General features: G+C 44.2%; 1 protein-coding gene across 1 annotated transcript in view; it reads left to right on the top strand.

Annotated features, from left to right (window-relative positions):
- XYLT1 (xylosyltransferase 1) overlaps positions 1 to 19,543 on the top strand; it is a 295,314-nt gene that overhangs the window by 251,643 nt on the left and 24,128 nt on the right. Inside the window, exons 6-8 of the mRNA XM_054589630.1 lie at positions 376 to 456; positions 14,695 to 14,911; positions 17,736 to 17,912. Of these exons, the coding sequence (XP_054445605.1) occupies positions 376 to 456; positions 14,695 to 14,911; positions 17,736 to 17,912 (475 nt within the window). The remainder of the gene's footprint in view (positions 1 to 375; positions 457 to 14,694; positions 14,912 to 17,735; positions 17,913 to 19,543) is intronic.

Here is a 19,543-nt window from a genome sequence, read left to right on the forward strand (position 1 = left end):
TGGGAAGATACAGGACAGGGTTTTCCATGCATAGCAAGTGCAAAGGCCCTAAAGTTACTATGTTTTTGGCATTGAACTACACACTGATGACTCACTATTTGCCAAGCCCAGGGCTGGGCACTGAAGATTCCAAAATGAATAAGATACTATCCTCATCCTCAAGGAGTTCACAGTATATGGAGCATATAGGAGACAAACACAAATAGTGTGTTTTAATGTAGTGTGGTTGAGGGTGACTCATGAAAGAATACAGCCTGATCAGCCCACCGATGGGTGTGAAAGGAGGAAGGATCCTGTTTCCTATGACAAAGAATGGAGCCAAGGCTCTATTCCCCATTGCCTCTGGAGGATTCTAACTTTCCTTTGTTTCCACAGGACAAATGACCAGCTGGTGGCATTTCTCTCCCGATACCGAGATATGAATTTCTTGAAGTCACACGGCCGGGACAATGCAAGGTAGTACATCCTCCCACTCTCTGTGCAAAATGGAAATGAAAATCTGAGTGATCATTTTGGGGTTTCCTTCCAGGCTGGTCTGGTGCAGCCAGAAAAAAGTTGAGGATGGGAGAAAGGCAGGCACTGCGGGCCTCGCCCCTGCCATGTAGGATCTGAAGGGGCCCTTCCTGTCAGCCAACGACAGAGGATAGTAAACGTTTCACACTAAATGTTGTTGCCCTTTACACCTGTAGCCCAAGCACTTCTATGACTCTGTCCTCTCACTGTGGCAACCCTTCAACAAAAATAGGGCATCCATTGTTAGTTCCTGTTTTATTGATGTGAAGATGGAGGCCCATAGTTTGTGATGTCCCCCGAGCAACCATTTGGTTAGCCAGTCATTCAACAGTTACTTGCCAAATGCCAAGTGTGTGCCAGTAAACAAGATAGAATACTTGTTTTCATGGAATTTACTTTCTAGTGGAAGAGTTCATGCCCAGCATGGGAGTTGAACTCAAGTATCCTGACTCCAGCCTAGTGCCCTCGCATTGACTTACTTTGATACTCAAGATGTTGACGGGGACTTGAGGCACCCAAAACCCAATTTTACCCGTTGTGCCTCCCTCATTAAAATGAGCAGTGCCAAATAGCATCAGTACCACTCAGCTTTGAGTTGAGTCCATATTTCCATGGCCAGAGATCAGCAGGGAGGGATGCAGTCTTGAGCGCCCCCTGTAGGAGGGTTCATATGATCAGCTCCACCATCCAATTTTAATATATTTTACATCCAGATGTAAAATATTATTAAAATTTAGCCCAGGATCACTCTAACATCTTAGGCCCTTTTTCTACAGTTGACCTCAGGGCACAACTTGGCAGCTCATAAAGTAATTTTAATTTGTTAACCTGTTTTGGTTTGACCCTCATGTTGGTTTTGTTTTGTTGTGTTTAATTCAGGTGCTTTATTTGAAAATTAATAGCCCTATTTAAAAATAGCAAACCTCCATGGCCAGAGATGAGCTGGATTCTCAGTCTCATGAAAAGCCAGCTTTCCAGATTACCTTAAAAGATAAGAAGATCTGGCTCTTGCCCGGTGGCTCAGTTGGTTGGAGAATCATCCTATACACCGAAAGGTTGCAGGTTTGATCCTCGGTCAGGGCATATACCTAGGTTGTGGGTTCTGTCCTCAGTTTGGCACATACAGGAAGCATGCAATATGGGAGGCAACCAATCGATGTTTCTCGCTCACATCAACGCACTCCCCCCAACCCCACGCACCCCTCTCTCTCTCCAAAATCAATTTTAAAAATCCTTGAGTGAGGAATAAAAAAAGTGTTTTTAAAGATAAGAAGTTCTACTAACTCTGTGCCTGAATTTTGTCATGGCAATTTCAACTGGATCAGAGAAAATGCCCGTGTTTTCAGGTCTCTGAAATTCTCACCCATCCCCCTTCCATACCTGGCCCTGTTGGAATTTCAGTTTGCGATCTCTGCTTTAGGTGTACTCTGCCACTGCTCATGGAGGTGTGGTTTTGCCTGGCTCTGTGGCCTAGTTTACCCAGTTATCCCCAGCGGGGAGGGACAAAAGAAGCAGTGATCTCCATTTCCTGACCTTTGAGTAGAAACTCCCTATGTTGTATCATTTTCCTTCATTTTAACTTTGATTTCATCCAGCTGTCTATGGATGTTCCTGTCCTATTGACAACCTTCATCCTTTGCATTTAAAAAGAGCCCCCAGGTTTCACGCTGGCTGGTGTGGCTCAGTGGATTGAGCACCAGCCTGTGAACCAAAAGATCACCAGTTCAATTCCTGGTCAGGGCTTATGCCTGGGTTGTGGGCCAGGTCCCCAGTTGGGGGTGTTAAGCAGCCAACTGATGTTTCTCTCCCTCTCTTTCTCCCTCCCTTCCCCTCTCTCTACAAATAAATAAATAAATAAAATCTTTTTAAAAATAAGTCTTTACTTTAAAAAATAAAGTAAAAAGGGCCCCAGGTTTGAAGATGCTCTGTAAATCAGCACAGATTAGTGTAGCATGTTTGGCCACTAAGGGTTGGCGAGACCTGGGTGGGAAAAGAATTATAGCCACTGTGTGTTGTGTTCCTGCTAAGTGCCAATTGCTTTGGTGGACCTTTTCATGCAGGATCCAATTTCATTCTTATAGCCAAGTTCATTCTCAGTGCAAAAATAAGATTTAGTATCTCCATTTGTCAAGGAAAAAAAAGGGGTCTTTGGGAACCTAAATGATTTTTCCAGGGTCACACAGCAGGAAAGTGCTAGAATTTGAATTCATGTCTCTGGCCCCAAAGCCCATGGAAATGAGATGGAGCTTCCATGGAGGTGGTTAATAATCAAAACTGGCCCACATTTTTATGTCCACACCTTTAGGTAGAGAATGAAGACCTTTTCCCCCCATAGGTGACCTTGTCATACATGTTTTATACAAATAAAGTTGCATCATAAGAATGGAGCCCATTGTAAGTTGATAGACATGACTGAATTACATCCACCCTACTATTTTTGTTCCAGCCTAGTCAGTATTTATTCTCTGACTACTATTTCCAGGCACTATGCTAGGAACTGTGTATAGGACAGAGATTAAAATCATGGTCTTTAAGGTTACACCTCTTGGGTTAGAGTTCTGCTCTACCATGTTCTAGTTGTATTGCATTGGACTGGTGACTTTACCTCTTTGAGCCTTTCCCCTTACCTGTACAATGGAATTATTGATAGACCTACCATCATGGGATTGTTGGGAAGATTAAATGAGATGCTGCATAAAAACGTTTGATGTGTAGTAAATGCCCTATGATGATGGTGGTGGTGATGATAGTAATGATGGTATTGCCATGGTTAAGTACAGGACTAAAATATTGCTAGTGGAAGAAAGAAATAGATGGTGTATGGGCCAGAATTATGCCTCTGTGTGTGTATATCCTGTCTAATTGATGTGCATCAGTAGTTGACAGGTAGTGTCCAAATAGCATGGAACAGGATAAAGGCTCCAGCTAAGGAGATGTTGCTTATATCTCCTTCTAAAACCCTAAAATTCAAAGACAGAATAGTTCACAAGCTCTAACACTAGTCCCTGAGTCCTCAGCTGTGATTCTCTCACTTGGTGAATTAAGGCCAGTAATTTAGCATTTATTTAATACTAACATGAACCAACATGTCATCATCAGCCAGTCTCTCCTCCTTGTTAGCTGAGGTCTCTCACCTGCTGTGTGAACAAGCTTAGCCACTGCCTGTCTTCTGTTATGTATCCACATGTGCAGAGCTGAGCTCCGGTTCCTATACTGGTGATGTGTTAGGAAGGATATTTTTGGTGAGAAATGACACTCAGCTCAAAGTAGCTTAAGGAGTAAGGAAGTTATTGGCTAGTTCAACTAAAATATCAGTGCCTGACTTCAGATATGGTTAATCAAGCAGTGCAAATGATATCAAACCCTGACTCTGTTAGTGCTTTTATTTTTTTAGTTGTTTAATTACCTTTTATTTCCAGATAGAGTTAAAGTAAAATAAATACATCCCTTCAAATAACCAAGCAGTTCACTGGCAGGAATCTTTTTTCTTTTTTAAGATATAACATTACATTAGTGTGCTGCATAATAATTGGATATGTGTATATATTGCAAAATATCTAGTTAATAGTTACATTTTTTTTAAATCTTCACCTGAGGATATGATTGCTGATTTTAGAGAGAGGAGCGGGGCGGGCGGGGGGGGAGATGGATCTGTTGCCTCCTGTGCACGCCCCAACCAGGGACCAAGCCTGCAGCCTTTTGGTATATGGGACGACGCTCCAACTAACTGAGCCATCCAGCCAGGGCACAGATTTTATTTTTTCTTGCAATGAAAACTTTTAAGATCTACCCTCTTAGCAACTCCCAAATACGCAATACATTATTATTGATTATAGTCACCATGCTGTCCATAACAGCTCAATGACATTTATTTTATAACTAGAAGTTTGTACCTTTTGACCCCTTTTACTCATTAACAACTTTCATTAGTCCAATTGTCCTTTGTGTTAGTTTTCATTTTGTGGCTCCAGATGGCGACCCTTCCCAGTTTTTAGCCTCATTTCACAGATCAGGAAACCGAGATTCAGAGAGTTGAAGGAAGTTGCTTCAGCTCACACATCTCGGGCAGGGCCAGGACTCAGCGCCAGGTGGCCGTGTCTCCAGAGCCCGGTATCCCTGCATGGTGAAGCCTCCCTGTGCTCTGCTCCTGCTTTCCTCCAACATGCTGACTGGCTTTGAGACAGCCTCTCTGTTTCTTTGGGCTTCGCTTCCTCCCTTTGACAAACCAGGGTGATGAACAAGAACGTCTCCCAAGTCCCTTCCTATTCTGATGCTTCTGGGCCAGTTCTTGTAAAAGACATTGTGACAGAAGCAAAGAGCTTATAAGACAAAGACATGGGGAGGGGCAAAAGCAAGCAGTGGGGCACAAAATAGGCCACATGGTGCCTCACTTTTTAACTCCACGTGGTTTCTAATAGCAGTGTTGACCTTCTGTCCCCATATCCAGCCTTTAGCAGCCAATTTGGACTTTCAGCTCCTGCTGCAAAGAGATGGCATAAAGGCAAACTAGTATTTTAATAGCTGCCAAATTGGTCCTGACTGTTCCTGTAATTAAATGAAGGGGAGCGTTGTGTTCACTGTTTCTCTCCTAGCTTTCCTCCAAAAGTAAAGTAACTAGATATATTGAAAGACACGTAGTACAATACAATTACCATTTTCTCAGATAGCCTCGGCAGAGCTAGCAGACGCAGGTGCCCTCAGGTCTTCTCACAGCCTGAATAAGCGGGTCTTTGCAGACACCCCCAGGAGCTCCTCACTTCTGCTTAGGGAGCATCAGACAAGTTTCCCAAGTCTCAGCAGTCTGATCAAGTCCCAGTGTGTTGGGACAGGCCCCTTACTGGGAGACGGAAAGAAAGAATCACTTTCCTCAACCAAAATAGGGTTTCCTCTGAGCCTTTTCCTGACTTGGTTGACCTAAGGTTTCTAATTAATTCAATGTCACCAAAGTCCCAATGCTTAGTTCTGGGGAGCAGTGTGGTATTAGTAGTAAGAGCAAGAACACTGGAGTGCAGCCAGCTCTGCCATGTGAGAGCCATGGGACTTCAGCAAATGACTTTGACTCCCCATACCTCCGTCTCCTCATCTCTAAAATTCAGACAGTGAGGTCGGAATTGTGGAGAACCGAGTTTCCACAGGAAGGCCCCAAGCCAGGTGCTTTCCAGTATGTTAGCTCATTCTAGCCTCACTTGGCAGATGTTACCCCATTGTAGAGATGAGTACAGCTGAGGCCTGGAGAGTTGCTGTAACATGCTCAGGGTCCCACAGCAAGTGAATGGCACAGCTGGGATTGGAACTGGTTCAGTCTGACTAAGGCCTGTGTTCTTTTATCAACCCAGGATCTGAGAGGACCCATAGTGATAAGTTCTTGGGGTGTACAGGTGGAAGAGCAATGCTCTGATGACTATTCTGATGACTTTAAGCAGAATCACTTTTCAGATGAGTTGTGGGGAGGGGCAGAAGTCAGGTCCTTCTCCTACTTTCTAGAGTCAGCCTATCCCAAAGTGTGTTCATAATCCACCAGTGATGTGACATTATTCTGCGTAGTTCATAAATGGGCATACTGGGGAATGGGGTGTGGATCTAATGTGTATCAATGAAAATTCATGTAATTAGCTCATCTAGCCCACGACTTCATGGATATTATGCTTAGAATAAGACTAAGTTAAAAAAAATAGTTGAAGATATTTAAATTCGGCTTTGAGAAAAATACTGGGTTGGCCAAAAAGTACCTTTATTTTTTTTCTGTAAAATGAAAGACACATTTTTCATTTTCACTAATAACTTTATTGATTTGGATATTTTGAGTGTGTTGGCTATATCCTATGTGGTAGAACGTTGATTTTTTTCAATCAATGTCTCAATTTGATCGCTATCACCTCCAAGTGGTCTATCTGATCATGGAGCGTCATCCAATGAGAAACCTCCAGCATGAAACTTCACAAACCACTTTTGACACATTTGATCAGTCACAGCACCTTCTTCATGCACTGCACAAATCTTTTTTTGCATTTCAGTTGCATTTTTACCTTTCTTGAAATAATAAAGTATAATATGCAGAAAATGTTGCATGTTTTCTTCCATCTTCAATATGAAAATGGCTACACAAAAATTCACCAATAAGTTTTTTTAATGCATGCTAGTATAACAGCTGTGTCAATACAATCTACCAAAATTGTTTCAAATAAAGTTAAAGACAACTAAGCACTACTAGATTCATCTTGTGGAAAAAAAACAAATGAACTTTTTGGCCAATGCAATATTAAGGGAATTCTCATGTGGTTTCTAAATGAAGCACATAGCAGGGCAGGGCAGTTAAGAACCCAGGCTCTGGAGCCAGGCTTCAGGACTGCCTTGCTAACCCCGCACTAGGTATGTGTGACCTTGGGTAAGTTATATGAATCACCTGTGTGTTAGCTGTGTCATCTGTAAAGTGGAAATGATGATAAAACCAACTATACAGAGTTGCAAGAATTAAATGAGTGAATATATGGATAAGCTCTTGGAACAGGTGGTTGTGCATATTAATTCGATGATAGTGGCGGTGATGATGATGATGGAAGAAACCCTTGAAGATGATATACAAATTATTAATATTTTGGAAACACTTTCTACAACTTGTAGGGAAACAATCAGCATTTCAAATGTTAGAAGACTAGACCGGAAAGAAGCTAGGATAGGTCCCAGCCCTCCCCGTTTGGCAGCTCCTTCTGTCACTGAACTAATCTTTAGACCCAAATCTCCCTTGATGTATAAACAGGCAACTGTTTAGCCAAAAGCTGGCAAACCCATCGAGAGCCTGGCCAGGAACCTCCTCCAAGCAAATCTGCTTTCAGGAGACTCTTTGGTGCCAACTTGCTTATCAAGAGAAGGGCTTTCTCCCAGCTGCCTTGTAGCACCATGATTGATGTGAGAAGATAATTAGTATCTCATCTCCAATGGGGAAAGCAGATTGCCTTTCCCTTTAGCTTTTCTTAAACCCAACCAGTGAGTTTATCACTGTTTGCATGTTCATTTCATTTAATTCAATTATGGCAGCCATGTCAAAATAGTGCATGGCATCTCTCAGGCACACACACAGAGGTATGTATGCATACCCTCTCTTGGCCTCCACATGTGTTTTGAAGTCAACTTCAGAGCTTTTCTTTTTCCCAAATAATCCATGTTGAGTTAGACAAAGGACTAGAAGGAAAATATTTCACAGCGTCATCTCTGAGAAGTAGAATATGGTTTTTATTTTCTTCTTCGATTTATTTTTCTGTCCCAAGTCTTCTATGGTGCATATGCATTACTTTTACAATCAATCAGAATAAAAGGCTGTAAACATTGTTTTTTAAAATGTGTGAAATGTGGAAAACCAATTAGCGCTCAATGGACCTTCAGAACTCTTGGAGGTGCCGGTTGCTTCAGGCTCTGCATGTTGTGAAGAGCTGGGCCACTGAGCCAGGAGACATTAGGTTCCAGAATTTGGGTCCCTGAGTCTGTTTTTCTTCCATCCTTGAATGTCAAACCTAAGTCAGCTTTCTTAACACAGGGTGTATAATAATAGAAGCATGTGGAGAGTGTATTGTGTGCCAGAAACAATCCTAAACACCTTACATTCAATTCCCGCAACAGCCCACGCAATGTAAATCAATACCATGTCCATTTTCCAGATGAGGACACCAAGGCTAGAGAGATTAAATGACACTCAGCTTGTAAGTGAGAATCGGACTGGGACCCGGGCAGTCTGGCTCCAGAGTCTGTTCTCCAAGCCACTGTGCTATACTGATTCCCTAAGTATGTTCCTCTAGAGTTTCCTACCTTGTCCAGGCCACATGTACTTACAGATGGTACATTCCTTCCACCAGTTGGCTCAGCGTCGGCCTGTCCTATCTACTCCCCAGTGAGGTAGTGAAGCTGAACATTTCCCTGTAGCTCTGACTCCAGCCACCTTAGTCTCTTCATTCATTTGGGTTCTTGCACATGCTACTTCTGTAAAGATAAAACACTTCAGATGACTGAGTCCTTCTCATCAGTCTCAAATGTCACCTTCTCAGTGAAGCCTTCCTCAACAATCTTCACTAATGACATACCTGTCTCCTTATTTTCTGTCATTGCACTGAGTTTCTCTGTATAGCACTTATTGCAAATATCTAATTATATATTAATGTGTGTTGTAGCTTTTTAAAGTCTGCTTATTTATTTATTAGAGCACTATTACAGCCTCATGGCTAAGAGTGTAGAATCCAGAGCCTAACTGCTAAGGTTTGAATCCCACCCTTGCCACTAACCAGCTGTGTGGCCTTGGGAAAATTACTTAACCTCTCTGTGTCTATTCCTTCATTTGTAAAATGAACCCTCATAGGATTGTGGTGAAGACTAAATTAGAGAATACTATTAAGTGTGAGGAGCAGGGCCTAGAAAGGAGTAAGTGCTCAGTAAATGGTAGGTGTTGTTGTTCCTTTTTTTTTTTTGGTCTCTCTCTGCAGAAGAGAGAGAAGGGCAGGGTTAATGGCCGTCTTACTCACAAGCATATTCTCAGCACATAGACCTGGAGTATAGAAGGTGCTCTCTAGAGCTGCTGAATGCAGGGATGCCTGAAGCCCCTTTGTTATTCCAGAAAATAAAGGTCAGGAAAAGGCATAATCCACCCTGCACCTGAGACAAATGGCCATCACGGCCCCTGCGGAGCTGCCCAGGAACCCAGTGAGCTGAATCCTCTCTGAATCGTGGCATGGGAAGGTGGAAGGGATTTGTATTCATGACACTGAGGCAGAATTAGAAGGATTCTCATGACACTTGTCACCTCTACCACCACAACCATGGACATTGCTTAACGAAAATAATAGCTGGAGATTGGCTTCGTTGTCAAGGCTGTGGGCTTCTGTCCTTGGTGCTGAAATAGCATTGCTTTTCAGTTCATAGAGTTTCTCCTTAGCCCTCTATGTGCTTTACACATGCCTGTACCAGAGAGAGATATACATTTAAATTTTCTAGCTTGATAAAGGAAAAACGTTAAGCATCTTGGTGAACATTTATGAAGCAGTTACTTTGTGCTGAGCACTTTGCTAAGCCCTCTCCGTATATCATCTCATTTAAACCTCCACACCAACTCTGTGAGGCAGCTATTATGATGATCACCATATTCCATGTGAGAAACTGAACCATCACGTGTTCAGGTCACCCACGATTAGTTCAGACCCAGGACTTGAAACGAGTAGTCTGCCTCCAGAACCCAAAGCGTGGCCCCGGCATCATCAGATGGCTGGCACTTGTGGGCCTATTCACGTGGTTGGCTGACTTCACACACTGCGGTTTTCATGCTTTGTTCCATGACTATTTTTTAACTAAAATGCTCAGGTTGGACTTGTGCTAAAGGAGGAGTCTGGGTTCAGTGACAGATCACTGGACAGGAAAAGAGAGGAATGGGAGTTTTGTTTTGTTTTGTTTCCCCAGGCTATATATTTTGGATGACTTTGGATCATACACCCCTCTGGGTTTCAGTGTGTGTGTGTGTCTACATGTGTGTATATTTAGTCAGTAGAATTAGTTATTTTAGCTGATTGCTAAGATTCCTTCACACTCCGAACACGCTGTAAAATCTGAGGGGCAGAGTTCTTCCTTTTAGAATTCATTATAGGATGAGACAGGTCTGGAATAAATTCATACTCAATGACTATGCTGAGATGGTAGCCAGGAGCTTAACTGAGTTGAGGGACTTCTTCATCGTCTTCCTTTTCTTAAATCATTTCCAAAGGCTACAGATACTTTCTTTTTAAATTATGTTTTATTGTTTATGCTGTTACAGTTGTTCCAATTTTCCCCTTTTGCCCCCCTCCACCTAACCCCTCTTCACACACATACTCCATCAGGCAATCCCCACACCTGAACTCTTTTTCCAGGGGCGAGAATTAGGGCCCCTCCCCACCTTCCATTTGTTTTCCTTTGATGCTCAGCCAAGTAGACCTGGTCTCTGTGACATACCAGTAGAATCCTACTTAGCTATGACTTTGTTCCATAATATGCCAGTTGAGCAGTCTCAGAAAAGCAAACTACCCAGCCCTGAAACGTGCATCCCAGAAGGTAAAACCGAATGCCCATGATTCCAGGTTTGCCCTTAGGTGGCCTGTTCTGAAGACAGCAGTCATTGTGAGATCTTCCAGAACCAGCAGCGAGCCCTTTGGTTGTCATTTCTGCACAATGTCTTTTTGAGGCAGTACAAGTTCTCAGATCCTTCACTGGATGCTATTGTCAATACCTGGCAAATTAGGACTGGTGAAGAATGGCAGAGTAGTTAAGAGCCTGCATTAGATTTATGGAGACCTGGATTCAAGTCTAGGACTGCCACCTGTGTGGCTTTGAGGAATTGACTTAACCTTCCTATGACTCAGTTCCTTCGTCTGTCAAATGCATGTTAGAAGAATCGAGTACCTGGTTAACTAAGTGCCTCCACTTTCTGATTTCCTGACAGGTGTGGCTGTTACTCTTTCCTTTATTTACTCAGTAAATATTTATTGAGCACTAGCTGTGTGCTAGGCACAGTTGTAGACATTAAGGATATAACAGTGAACAAAAATAGACGACCCCTTGGGGCTTTTGTCTAGTAAGGTGGAATAGACAATAAATGAAATATCTTGTATATTTAATATATCTTGTATATGTTATTAAAAGTTTAAAATGCTATGGAGAAAAATATAGCATGAAAAGATGATCAAGGATGTGAGGGATTGGGGCAGGATGTTATCACTATGTAAGAAGGAACTGATGATTGGGTCAGTCTGTTGCTTGGGTGGATTGTCCTTACCAAACTTTGTGCAAGGACCTTTGTAAACATCATCCATTGCACTTTCCCAGCTGAAATTCAGGAGGTGTCAGGACAGATGTACAGGATCCATCTGACAGGTGAGGAAACACGTTCAGAGAGGTTAAGCCAGCCCATCTCACAGTCTGTGAAAGCAGAGGCAGGACTGGTACCCAGGTCCTTTTGATGTCTGTGTTTCAGTAGTTCCACCTGTTGACCCAGTTGCCCCAGGTAACCAAGTCAGTGGGAAGTGAAACTGAAGGGAGGAGAGCATGATTAGCCACCTTCTATGTCTTGAGCCCATTGCTGCAAATCAATCTGCCCTCCATCCTTCAGGTAAAAGAGCTATGTACACTTTACTGGTGAGCCAGCATCTAAGAAAAGACACACCCAGGTGTTTACTGACTTACCTTGATTTCCAGCCTTTACCTTTCCAGTTTATGGTTAATGCACAGAGCAGGGGGGAAAAAAGCAAATCACTTCTTAAGCTGATTCCTTTCATCTGCTAGATACCCAGATTCTGAGTCTTTGCCACCTTCTCCCAATCCAGATCCCGCTCCCACCAGCCCCTCTCCACCAGGAACCTCTCTGAGACCTTGGGAATCGGTTGTCTGTATTTTTACTCATAATTAACCAAAGCATGTGCTTGCAGCTTATCAGTTTTGGAATCCAGTAAATACAGCAGCCAATCTCCCAACCCCATGAATATTTTAGTTTGGAGATTACTGCATAAATATTGTATTTGGATATTATGGTCTGGGACATCACATTAAAATTGCAAGATGATGCCATTATCCCATATAATGGAACATAAAATTAAAAAGCTGGTCCATGGAAAGAAAAATTTTGCAAGTTCTCACACCTGTATATCTTTTATTTTTCTCTCTGGGTTAATCTTGGTTACCATGTAAGTTTTGATACAAACGATCTGAAATTTAAAGTGTTAGGCATGGTTAAATGCACTAACTGGACATTATTGTATAACTTAGCACCAGCCAGAGTTGAGGTAGGATTTTGTTTTCTTAAACTCAGGGATCCATCTAATGAACTCGTCAAAGCCAAACTTTGTGTCTGCAGTATAATATGATGAGTAGAATGAAAAATCTTCTCCAGATCACCTCCCACAAAATGACCCTGAACCGCTTCATCCATGTGAAGCCAACTTTAGATGTGGCATGAGTAAAGATGTGTTAGAGAAAGAACAAGACCAGGGATATTGGGTATCTGGTCTTCTGTTGACTTCTGTCCTTGCATGTGTCCTCAGAAAAGTTGTCAACTTTCCCTGGGCTCCCACGTAATGCCTGCCTCCCCCTTCTTTAGGTGTTACTGCCACTATCAGACAACCTCTATACTCATGGTGATAAGATGGCTGCCACCACCTCTAGGCTTGCATTCTCTCAGCCAAAAAGTCCCATAGAAGAGTCTTACTGGAAAATTGGGCAAAAGTTCAGGACCCAATCTCAAACTCACCTTGAGTTTCTCACCCATCCCTGAACCAATATTATGGTGGCCGAATAGATGGAAATGACCCTCCTAGGTCATGTTCCCACCCCTGGTGTTAGGGTAAGGTGCAAACCCAAGTGAAATGAGAATCAAAGATTAGTGACTTACAAAAGTCAAATAGAGAGGTGGTTTTCAGAAAAATGAGGAATGGATGCTGGATAGACAGGAACAAGGAATGAAGCACCACTATGAGCTGCAATGTGGATGAACCTTGAAAACACTCTGGTAGGTGGAAGAGACAAACAAAAAGATCAGCAAATTGCAGGATTCCCTCTATATGAGATATCCAGAATTGGTAAATCCATAGGGACAGAAAGCAGTTTGGTGGTTGCCAGAGGCTAGAGGGTGGGGGGTATGGTCAGGGACTACTTAATGGGTATGCAGTCTCCTTTGGGGTGATGAAACATTTTGAAACTAGGTAGAGATGATTGGTGCACAACATTTTGAATGAACACCGTGCCATTAAATTGTACACTTTCGAATGCTTGATTTCATGTTGTAGAGCTGGAGGAGCAGCTGGATCCCTGAGTTGGGAGACCTGTAGACTAAGCTCCCAGCTAGGTAACTAGCCTCTGAGCAGCAGGGATCAGCCTCACTCCCCCTGCCCTGCACTCGGGCCAGCACAATGCCTGGCACATAGTCGGTATGCAGTTAATACTCATCGTAAATGCACAGAGTTTGGGCCAGAAGACTGGGTTTTTGCTCTGTCCAGTCTCCCCACACGCCTGTTTTACCAGCTCTTTGACCATTGATTCCTGCATTTATAGGAAAGGAAGTGCCGGTGCTCCCTGGCCTGCCTTGCAAATTCCCAAATATTTATATGTATATACTCTAGAGCTGGAGTTGTCCATCTGAAGTTCATAGATGGAATTGAGAGGGCCCATGACTTTGAATGGGAACAAAATGATCTTTATTTTCCCTGAACTCTAACTGAAATCTAGCTAAACATAAAGAACAAACCACAGGTGAGCAGTAACTGTTAGGAATCACATATTTTCCTAGCACATTATAGTTGATACATCTACCTCTAAATATCAGTTATGCTCACCAGTTCCTCACAATTACAGTGGTTATTAGACCTGCCACAAGATCTTGTTATTTCATGTGTTAAGGGAGAAACACTCATAATTATCATAAATTTGGGCTTTAAGAAATATTTTGTACTCCTATATTTAATGTGTGAACCAAAAAGCACATGAATTACTACATCATAACTTTACTATTTTTTTAAATCCTTACCTAAGGATATGTTTATTGATTTTTAGAGAGATAGGAAGAGAGAGAGAGAGAGAGAGAGAGAGAGAGAGACATTGATAGGTTGCCTCCCATATGTGCCTCACCTGGGGATCAAACCCACAACCTAGGTACTTAGGTGTGTGCTTAGGTACGTCCCGGTCAGGATTGAACCTGCAACCGTTTGGTGTAGGGATGACACCCCAACCAACTGAGCCACCTGGCTAGGGCATAACTTTAAAAAAAAATTATAATCCAGTGTGTTTTGATTTAAGAACACTATTCTGAAATGAGTGCCCACACGCTATGGTTACTAAGCTACCAAAGTGTCCATGGCATGGAAAGATGATTTGAAAGTTTCCTAAAGAGAAAGTAGATGTACAGATGATCATTGCCATCTAATTGTGCTTGGCAATTCTCCTAAACTCTCTAAGCTTCAGTGCCCTCATCTGTACAATGGGTGTAATAATAGTACCTGCCTCAGAGGGATAGAGTGACCAGCCTCACTTGTGAAGACCAGGTGACAAACTAGACACGGAGCCCCTGGCTCTGTACCTGGCACACAGTCACTGCCTAATAAATGGTTTGATCACCATGATTGTGCCATCTCATTTGGACTCTGGGTGGAAGTACCTTTGGGCTAATGACTTTGCTGTCTCTTTCAGGTTCATCCGGAAGCAGGGCCTGGACCGGCTTTTCCTGGAGTGCGATGCCCACATGTGGCGCCTGGGGGATCGGCGGATCCCAGAGGGCATTGCTGTAGATGGTGGTTCAGATTGGTTCCTACTGAACCGGAAGTTTGTGGAGTATGTAACATTCTCTAGAGATGATCTCGTGACTAAAATGAAGCAGTTCTACTCCTACACCCTGCTTCCTGCTGAGGTAAGTGTCCAGGGAAAAAAAATGCCAGAGAATGGTCAGGGCTGGCTCTAACCTTTGGAGTAAAGCGAATGCTAAATTTGGGGCAAAGCAATGGTGAGTGCAATATATAGCCCTCCAAACATCCAGATGAAGGTGGAGAATGACATTGGCTACCAGAACCTTACTGTCACAGCAGCGCCCCTGGTCCCCTCCAGTCTGTGGAGACTCTGTGGAGTAGACGCAGCATTGCCACCAGCAATCCACTGCATCTTCGTGCAGAATAGAAAAGGCAGCCCTTTTTAAAGCACTTGGCTCCCATTGGTCATAAAAATGGTCACAATATACAGATTTTGTTAGAACAAGACACTTGCTACCGTTTTCTGGAAAACTTAAAAAAATACAAACCTCTGGTATCTACAGCGTTGGTGGCACCCCCCCCCCCACACACACACACCAGCATTGTGCCATTCATAATATTCACAACTGTAAATGGTGGCCCTTTCAGGACACCCCCTACACTGACAGTCCTCATGGGAAGATGCTTGGGACCCAGCATTTCCTGTTGGCTTTTGGAAGTATTTCAAAGCTGCAGGCAGTCAGTATATCACCTCTTTTCAGACCCCAGGGTGGGAAGCTGTCTTAGTTTGGGCTGCAGAATACGATAGGGTTGGTGGCTTATTGACCATAGAAATTTACCTCTCACAGCTCTGGAAGTTGGACGTCCAAGATAATGGTGCCAAGCATGGTCGGGTGAGGGTCCTCTTCCAGGTTGCGGACTGTCTACTGACAGTTTCACTGCATTCTCACATGACTGAAGAGGTTAGGGATCTTTCTGGGCTTCCTTTTCTAAGAGCATCAATCCCCATTTTTGAGGGTTCCACCCTCCTTTCTAATCAGCTTCCAAAGGCCCCACCTTCTAACATTATCACATTAGGGGTTATGATTTCAACCTCTGAATTTTAGGGGGACACATTCAGTCCTTTTCAGAGGCCCCATTGCAGAAGACTGGAGACTTTTCTAAAATAGCCCTGGCCTATCTGAAAATGGGTAGGGACCCAGAGCTAAAGTGTTGCCACTGACGTGCCAGCAGCCTCTTATCAGACCTGAGCTGAAAGATTCTCGGTTAAGCTCCCTGACCTCCAGCTCTTAATTTCCTACTTCAGAAAACTCCAGAGCTAGTCCTGTTTCTGTTGAGTCCATGACACCTCCCATGAATGACCCACCGTTCCTTTCCGGTTGTGTCCCATCTTTGGACCCCTCAGGTGACATGTCTCTAGGACAGAAAAGACAGTGCATCTCATTCAATGGTTTCCATGTCCCCCACCAACATCTAGGGCAGTGACAAGCTTCGGGTAGGGCTGACTGCCTGCGTCACTCCATAGGGATGATGGGCTTGTTGTATCCAGGCCAGGTTTTGCTATTCTGCACACATGTTAAGTAATCAGCTTTTAATCCTATTTCAGCGAAAATCACCTTTTCTCTCAGTTCTGATAACCTCCTCATCCATTATCTTGAAGAGAATTTCTGTATCATTATGAAAGGACACAGGGCAGTCAGTAATTGGGTACTTTTTCCCACCGCTTGATGGAGAATATGTGCTTCTGTGGACCTGTAGACAATTCAAGCTTAAAATCCAGCTTCACCAGCATGTCATGTAGCATCATGGGAAGGTCACCTGGGGGTGATGGGTGGAGCCTCATTTTGCCCACCCAACCATTGAGAAGAGACTGGGGTTTTGGTTCTTTTAATCAAGATGCTTATCCTGGTGCTGGCGCTCTCTGTCCCACCCCAGCAGCAGCACGCACAGGAACGTTACAGTCCAGGTCCGTGTCAGATCCATCCCCTCCATCCCAGCACCTCCTTCTTGCCCTCCTTTCTCCTAGACCACTTCCAGGGAACCAGCTCAGAAGAAATATGATGGCTGTGCCATAAATTTGTAACAGGCAGACACCTGTTCCCCAATAGCACCGCCCCCCGGGGAGCTGAAAGCAGGGGAGAATGTATCTGCTTGGTATCTGGGTTGTCATAAAAGTGTCCAAATAAGCCAGTTAGTCTCTCTCTCTCTCTCCTGCCCCCCGCCCGTCTCTGTCTCTCCACATTTCTAACGATGTCTTTCCTCTCCAGCCTTTCTTTTCACTCATAACGTTGCTTCTTTCTCACATTCCTAGGAGAGGTGGGCCAAGAGCCTTAGAATTGGGGGAAGCCCTTGTGCTTGGTTCAGCACCATGGACAGCAAGCAGCCCCCCCCCCCACCCCCACCCCCACCCCCTTCACCTCCCTGTGTTATAGTCACACTACACCTGCAGGCCTTCCAGCCCTGGGGTCTGATGCACCCATGACTCTGACCTCCCTTACCCAGGGGTGAAATTCCAGAGCATTGGCCTTTCTTCTCAAGAGATCTCAGAGATGAATCCCTTTAGTTTCAGACCTGGCTGTCTGCAAAGCAAGAACCAAGGATCCCAAGGTTTTCTGAAAAACTGTCCCCATGTTTTCCTCTAGTCCCCATGGGTTGACATACCCTGATAGACTTTTCCTGTCTGCTGAGTAAACAGAAGATGTCCTGGATGATAAGAGATACCTTGAAATTGGGTTTTAGACTGCTGGGAAAAGATAATTAGAGAAATATTCAGAACATTAGACTTCTGAACAGAATTAAGCCACTCTGGATGAAACATCCAGTGTACGCTGAGTAGGACCAGGTTGGCACTGACCCCATATATGGGAAGAACAGATGAGTCTCCGAGAGAGTCCCTTTGAAGTCAGGTGGTCCCAGGGCGGGACCCCCACCCCATCGCATTCAAGGGAGGTTGGAAGAGGTCTCAGGCTGATTCCTCTCACCCTACAGTCCTTTTTCCACACGGTCCTGGAGAATAGCCCTCACTGCGACACCATGGTGGACAACAACCTGCGCATCACCAACTGGAACCGCAAGCTGGGCTGCAAGTGCCAGTACAAGCACATCGTGGACTGGTGCGGCTGCTCTCCCAACGACTTCAAGCCCCAGGACTTCCACCGCTTCCAGGTGAGCCCACCCTGCCCTGCAGACCCCAAACCATGTCTTCCCAGCCAGGCTTGGCAGGCATCCAAGTTTTATCCACTGATCATCTTATTCCCTAGTTTTCAACCTGGCTGTTGATAATAATCATAATAATATCACTAGTAACCAACATCTTTTGATGATTCCATGCCAGGACAATTCTAATCACTTTGCCTATCTTTACTCATTAACCCTACAACAACATTATTAGGTAGGTAGGCAGATAATTAAAATTATTATTTTTATTCCATTTTAGAAATAGAGAAACTGAGGCATGGGAAGATCAAAAACCTTGTTCAAGGTCACCTAGCCCAAAGTATCTGTTTCCAAAGGCCATACTTGTACTCATTTCTTTATATTGCCTTTTAATCAGAATCCCCTGAAATAACTTGTTAAAAACATATTTCTGGGTACAAACTTGAGCCTATCTGGGGTAGAGTTTCTCAACTTCGGCACTGTTAACATTGTGGCTGGATAATTCTATTCTGTGGATTGGGCCAGTGTGTTCTGAGATGTTTGGCAGCATCCCTGGCCTCTACTCACTAGAAGCTGGTAGCACACCCTCATTGTGACAACCAGACATGTCTTCAAGCATCACCCACTGTTGACTGGGACAAACTACTGGTCTCCAGTGAGGTCTACCACTTTGGGCCCTGACCTGTGTGACTCAGTTGGTTGACCATTGTCCTGCAAAGCAAAAGGTTATCAGTTCAGTTCCCTGTCAGTGTACATGGCTGGGTTGCAGGTTCGGTCCCCAGTCAGGGCACTTAATGAGAGGCAACCAATTGATGTTTCTCTCTCACATTGATGTTTCTCACCCTCTCTTTCCCTCTCCCTTCCCCTCTCCCTAAAATCAAATAAAATCTTTAAAATATATATTTTACAACTTTGGGAAATTCTGATGAGCAGCCAGGTTTGGAAACCACCCCACACTGTGAACATGAAGGAGTAACAAGAGGTAGAAACATCGTTGTCCTCACAGGTATCTGCATGGCCTAGTAATTTACAGTTTTGGGGAGAGTGGGGGAAGGAGGGTGACAAATACTTCATCTGCTTCCCATGAGCCCCAGACCTTTCCATCCCATGTGAGCACCCCTCCTGCTCCCTCCAGGCCAGCACCCCGAGCTCCTGCCTCCTCTCCCCTCACGCTGCTACCACCCCAGCTGCAGAAAGCACAAACAGATTGCTGTAAGATAAACACATCACTCTGAGGTCACCAGAACTACCACATGGAGAAGGCATGCTGCTTCCCAAACCGCTAAGCCAGAGGGAAGGTGGGGACAGCAGGGCCAGGCTGGTAACCTGAGGTGCCCCTGCCGACTCACGCCGGCACATAACTGAGCTGGCTGCCCATGGTCCGCCAACCAGCAGCATCAGAGTTTTCAGGGAGTGTGTTAGAAATGTACAGTCTCTGCAGCTTCAGAGTCTGCCTGTGAACATGATCGCCAGGTGACTGGGAGGCTCTGTATGGTTGAGAAACACAGGGGTAGGTATCTGCTCCCTCCCGGCTCCCACTGTGGGCCTGGGCTTTACTGGGTAGACATCATCACCATTGTGCAGGTGGGGAAACTGAGGCACTGAGGGACAAGCTCACTTGCCCATGGACACCCCTGTAA

The sequence above is a fragment of the Pteronotus mesoamericanus genome, unplaced genomic scaffold, assembly GCF_021234165.1.
Source record: "Pteronotus mesoamericanus isolate MK-2021 breed Mesoamerican mustached bat unplaced genomic scaffold, CSHL_Meso_final scaffold_167, whole genome shotgun sequence".
Classification (NCBI taxonomy): Eukaryota; Metazoa; Chordata; class Mammalia; order Chiroptera; family Mormoopidae; genus Pteronotus; species Pteronotus mesoamericanus.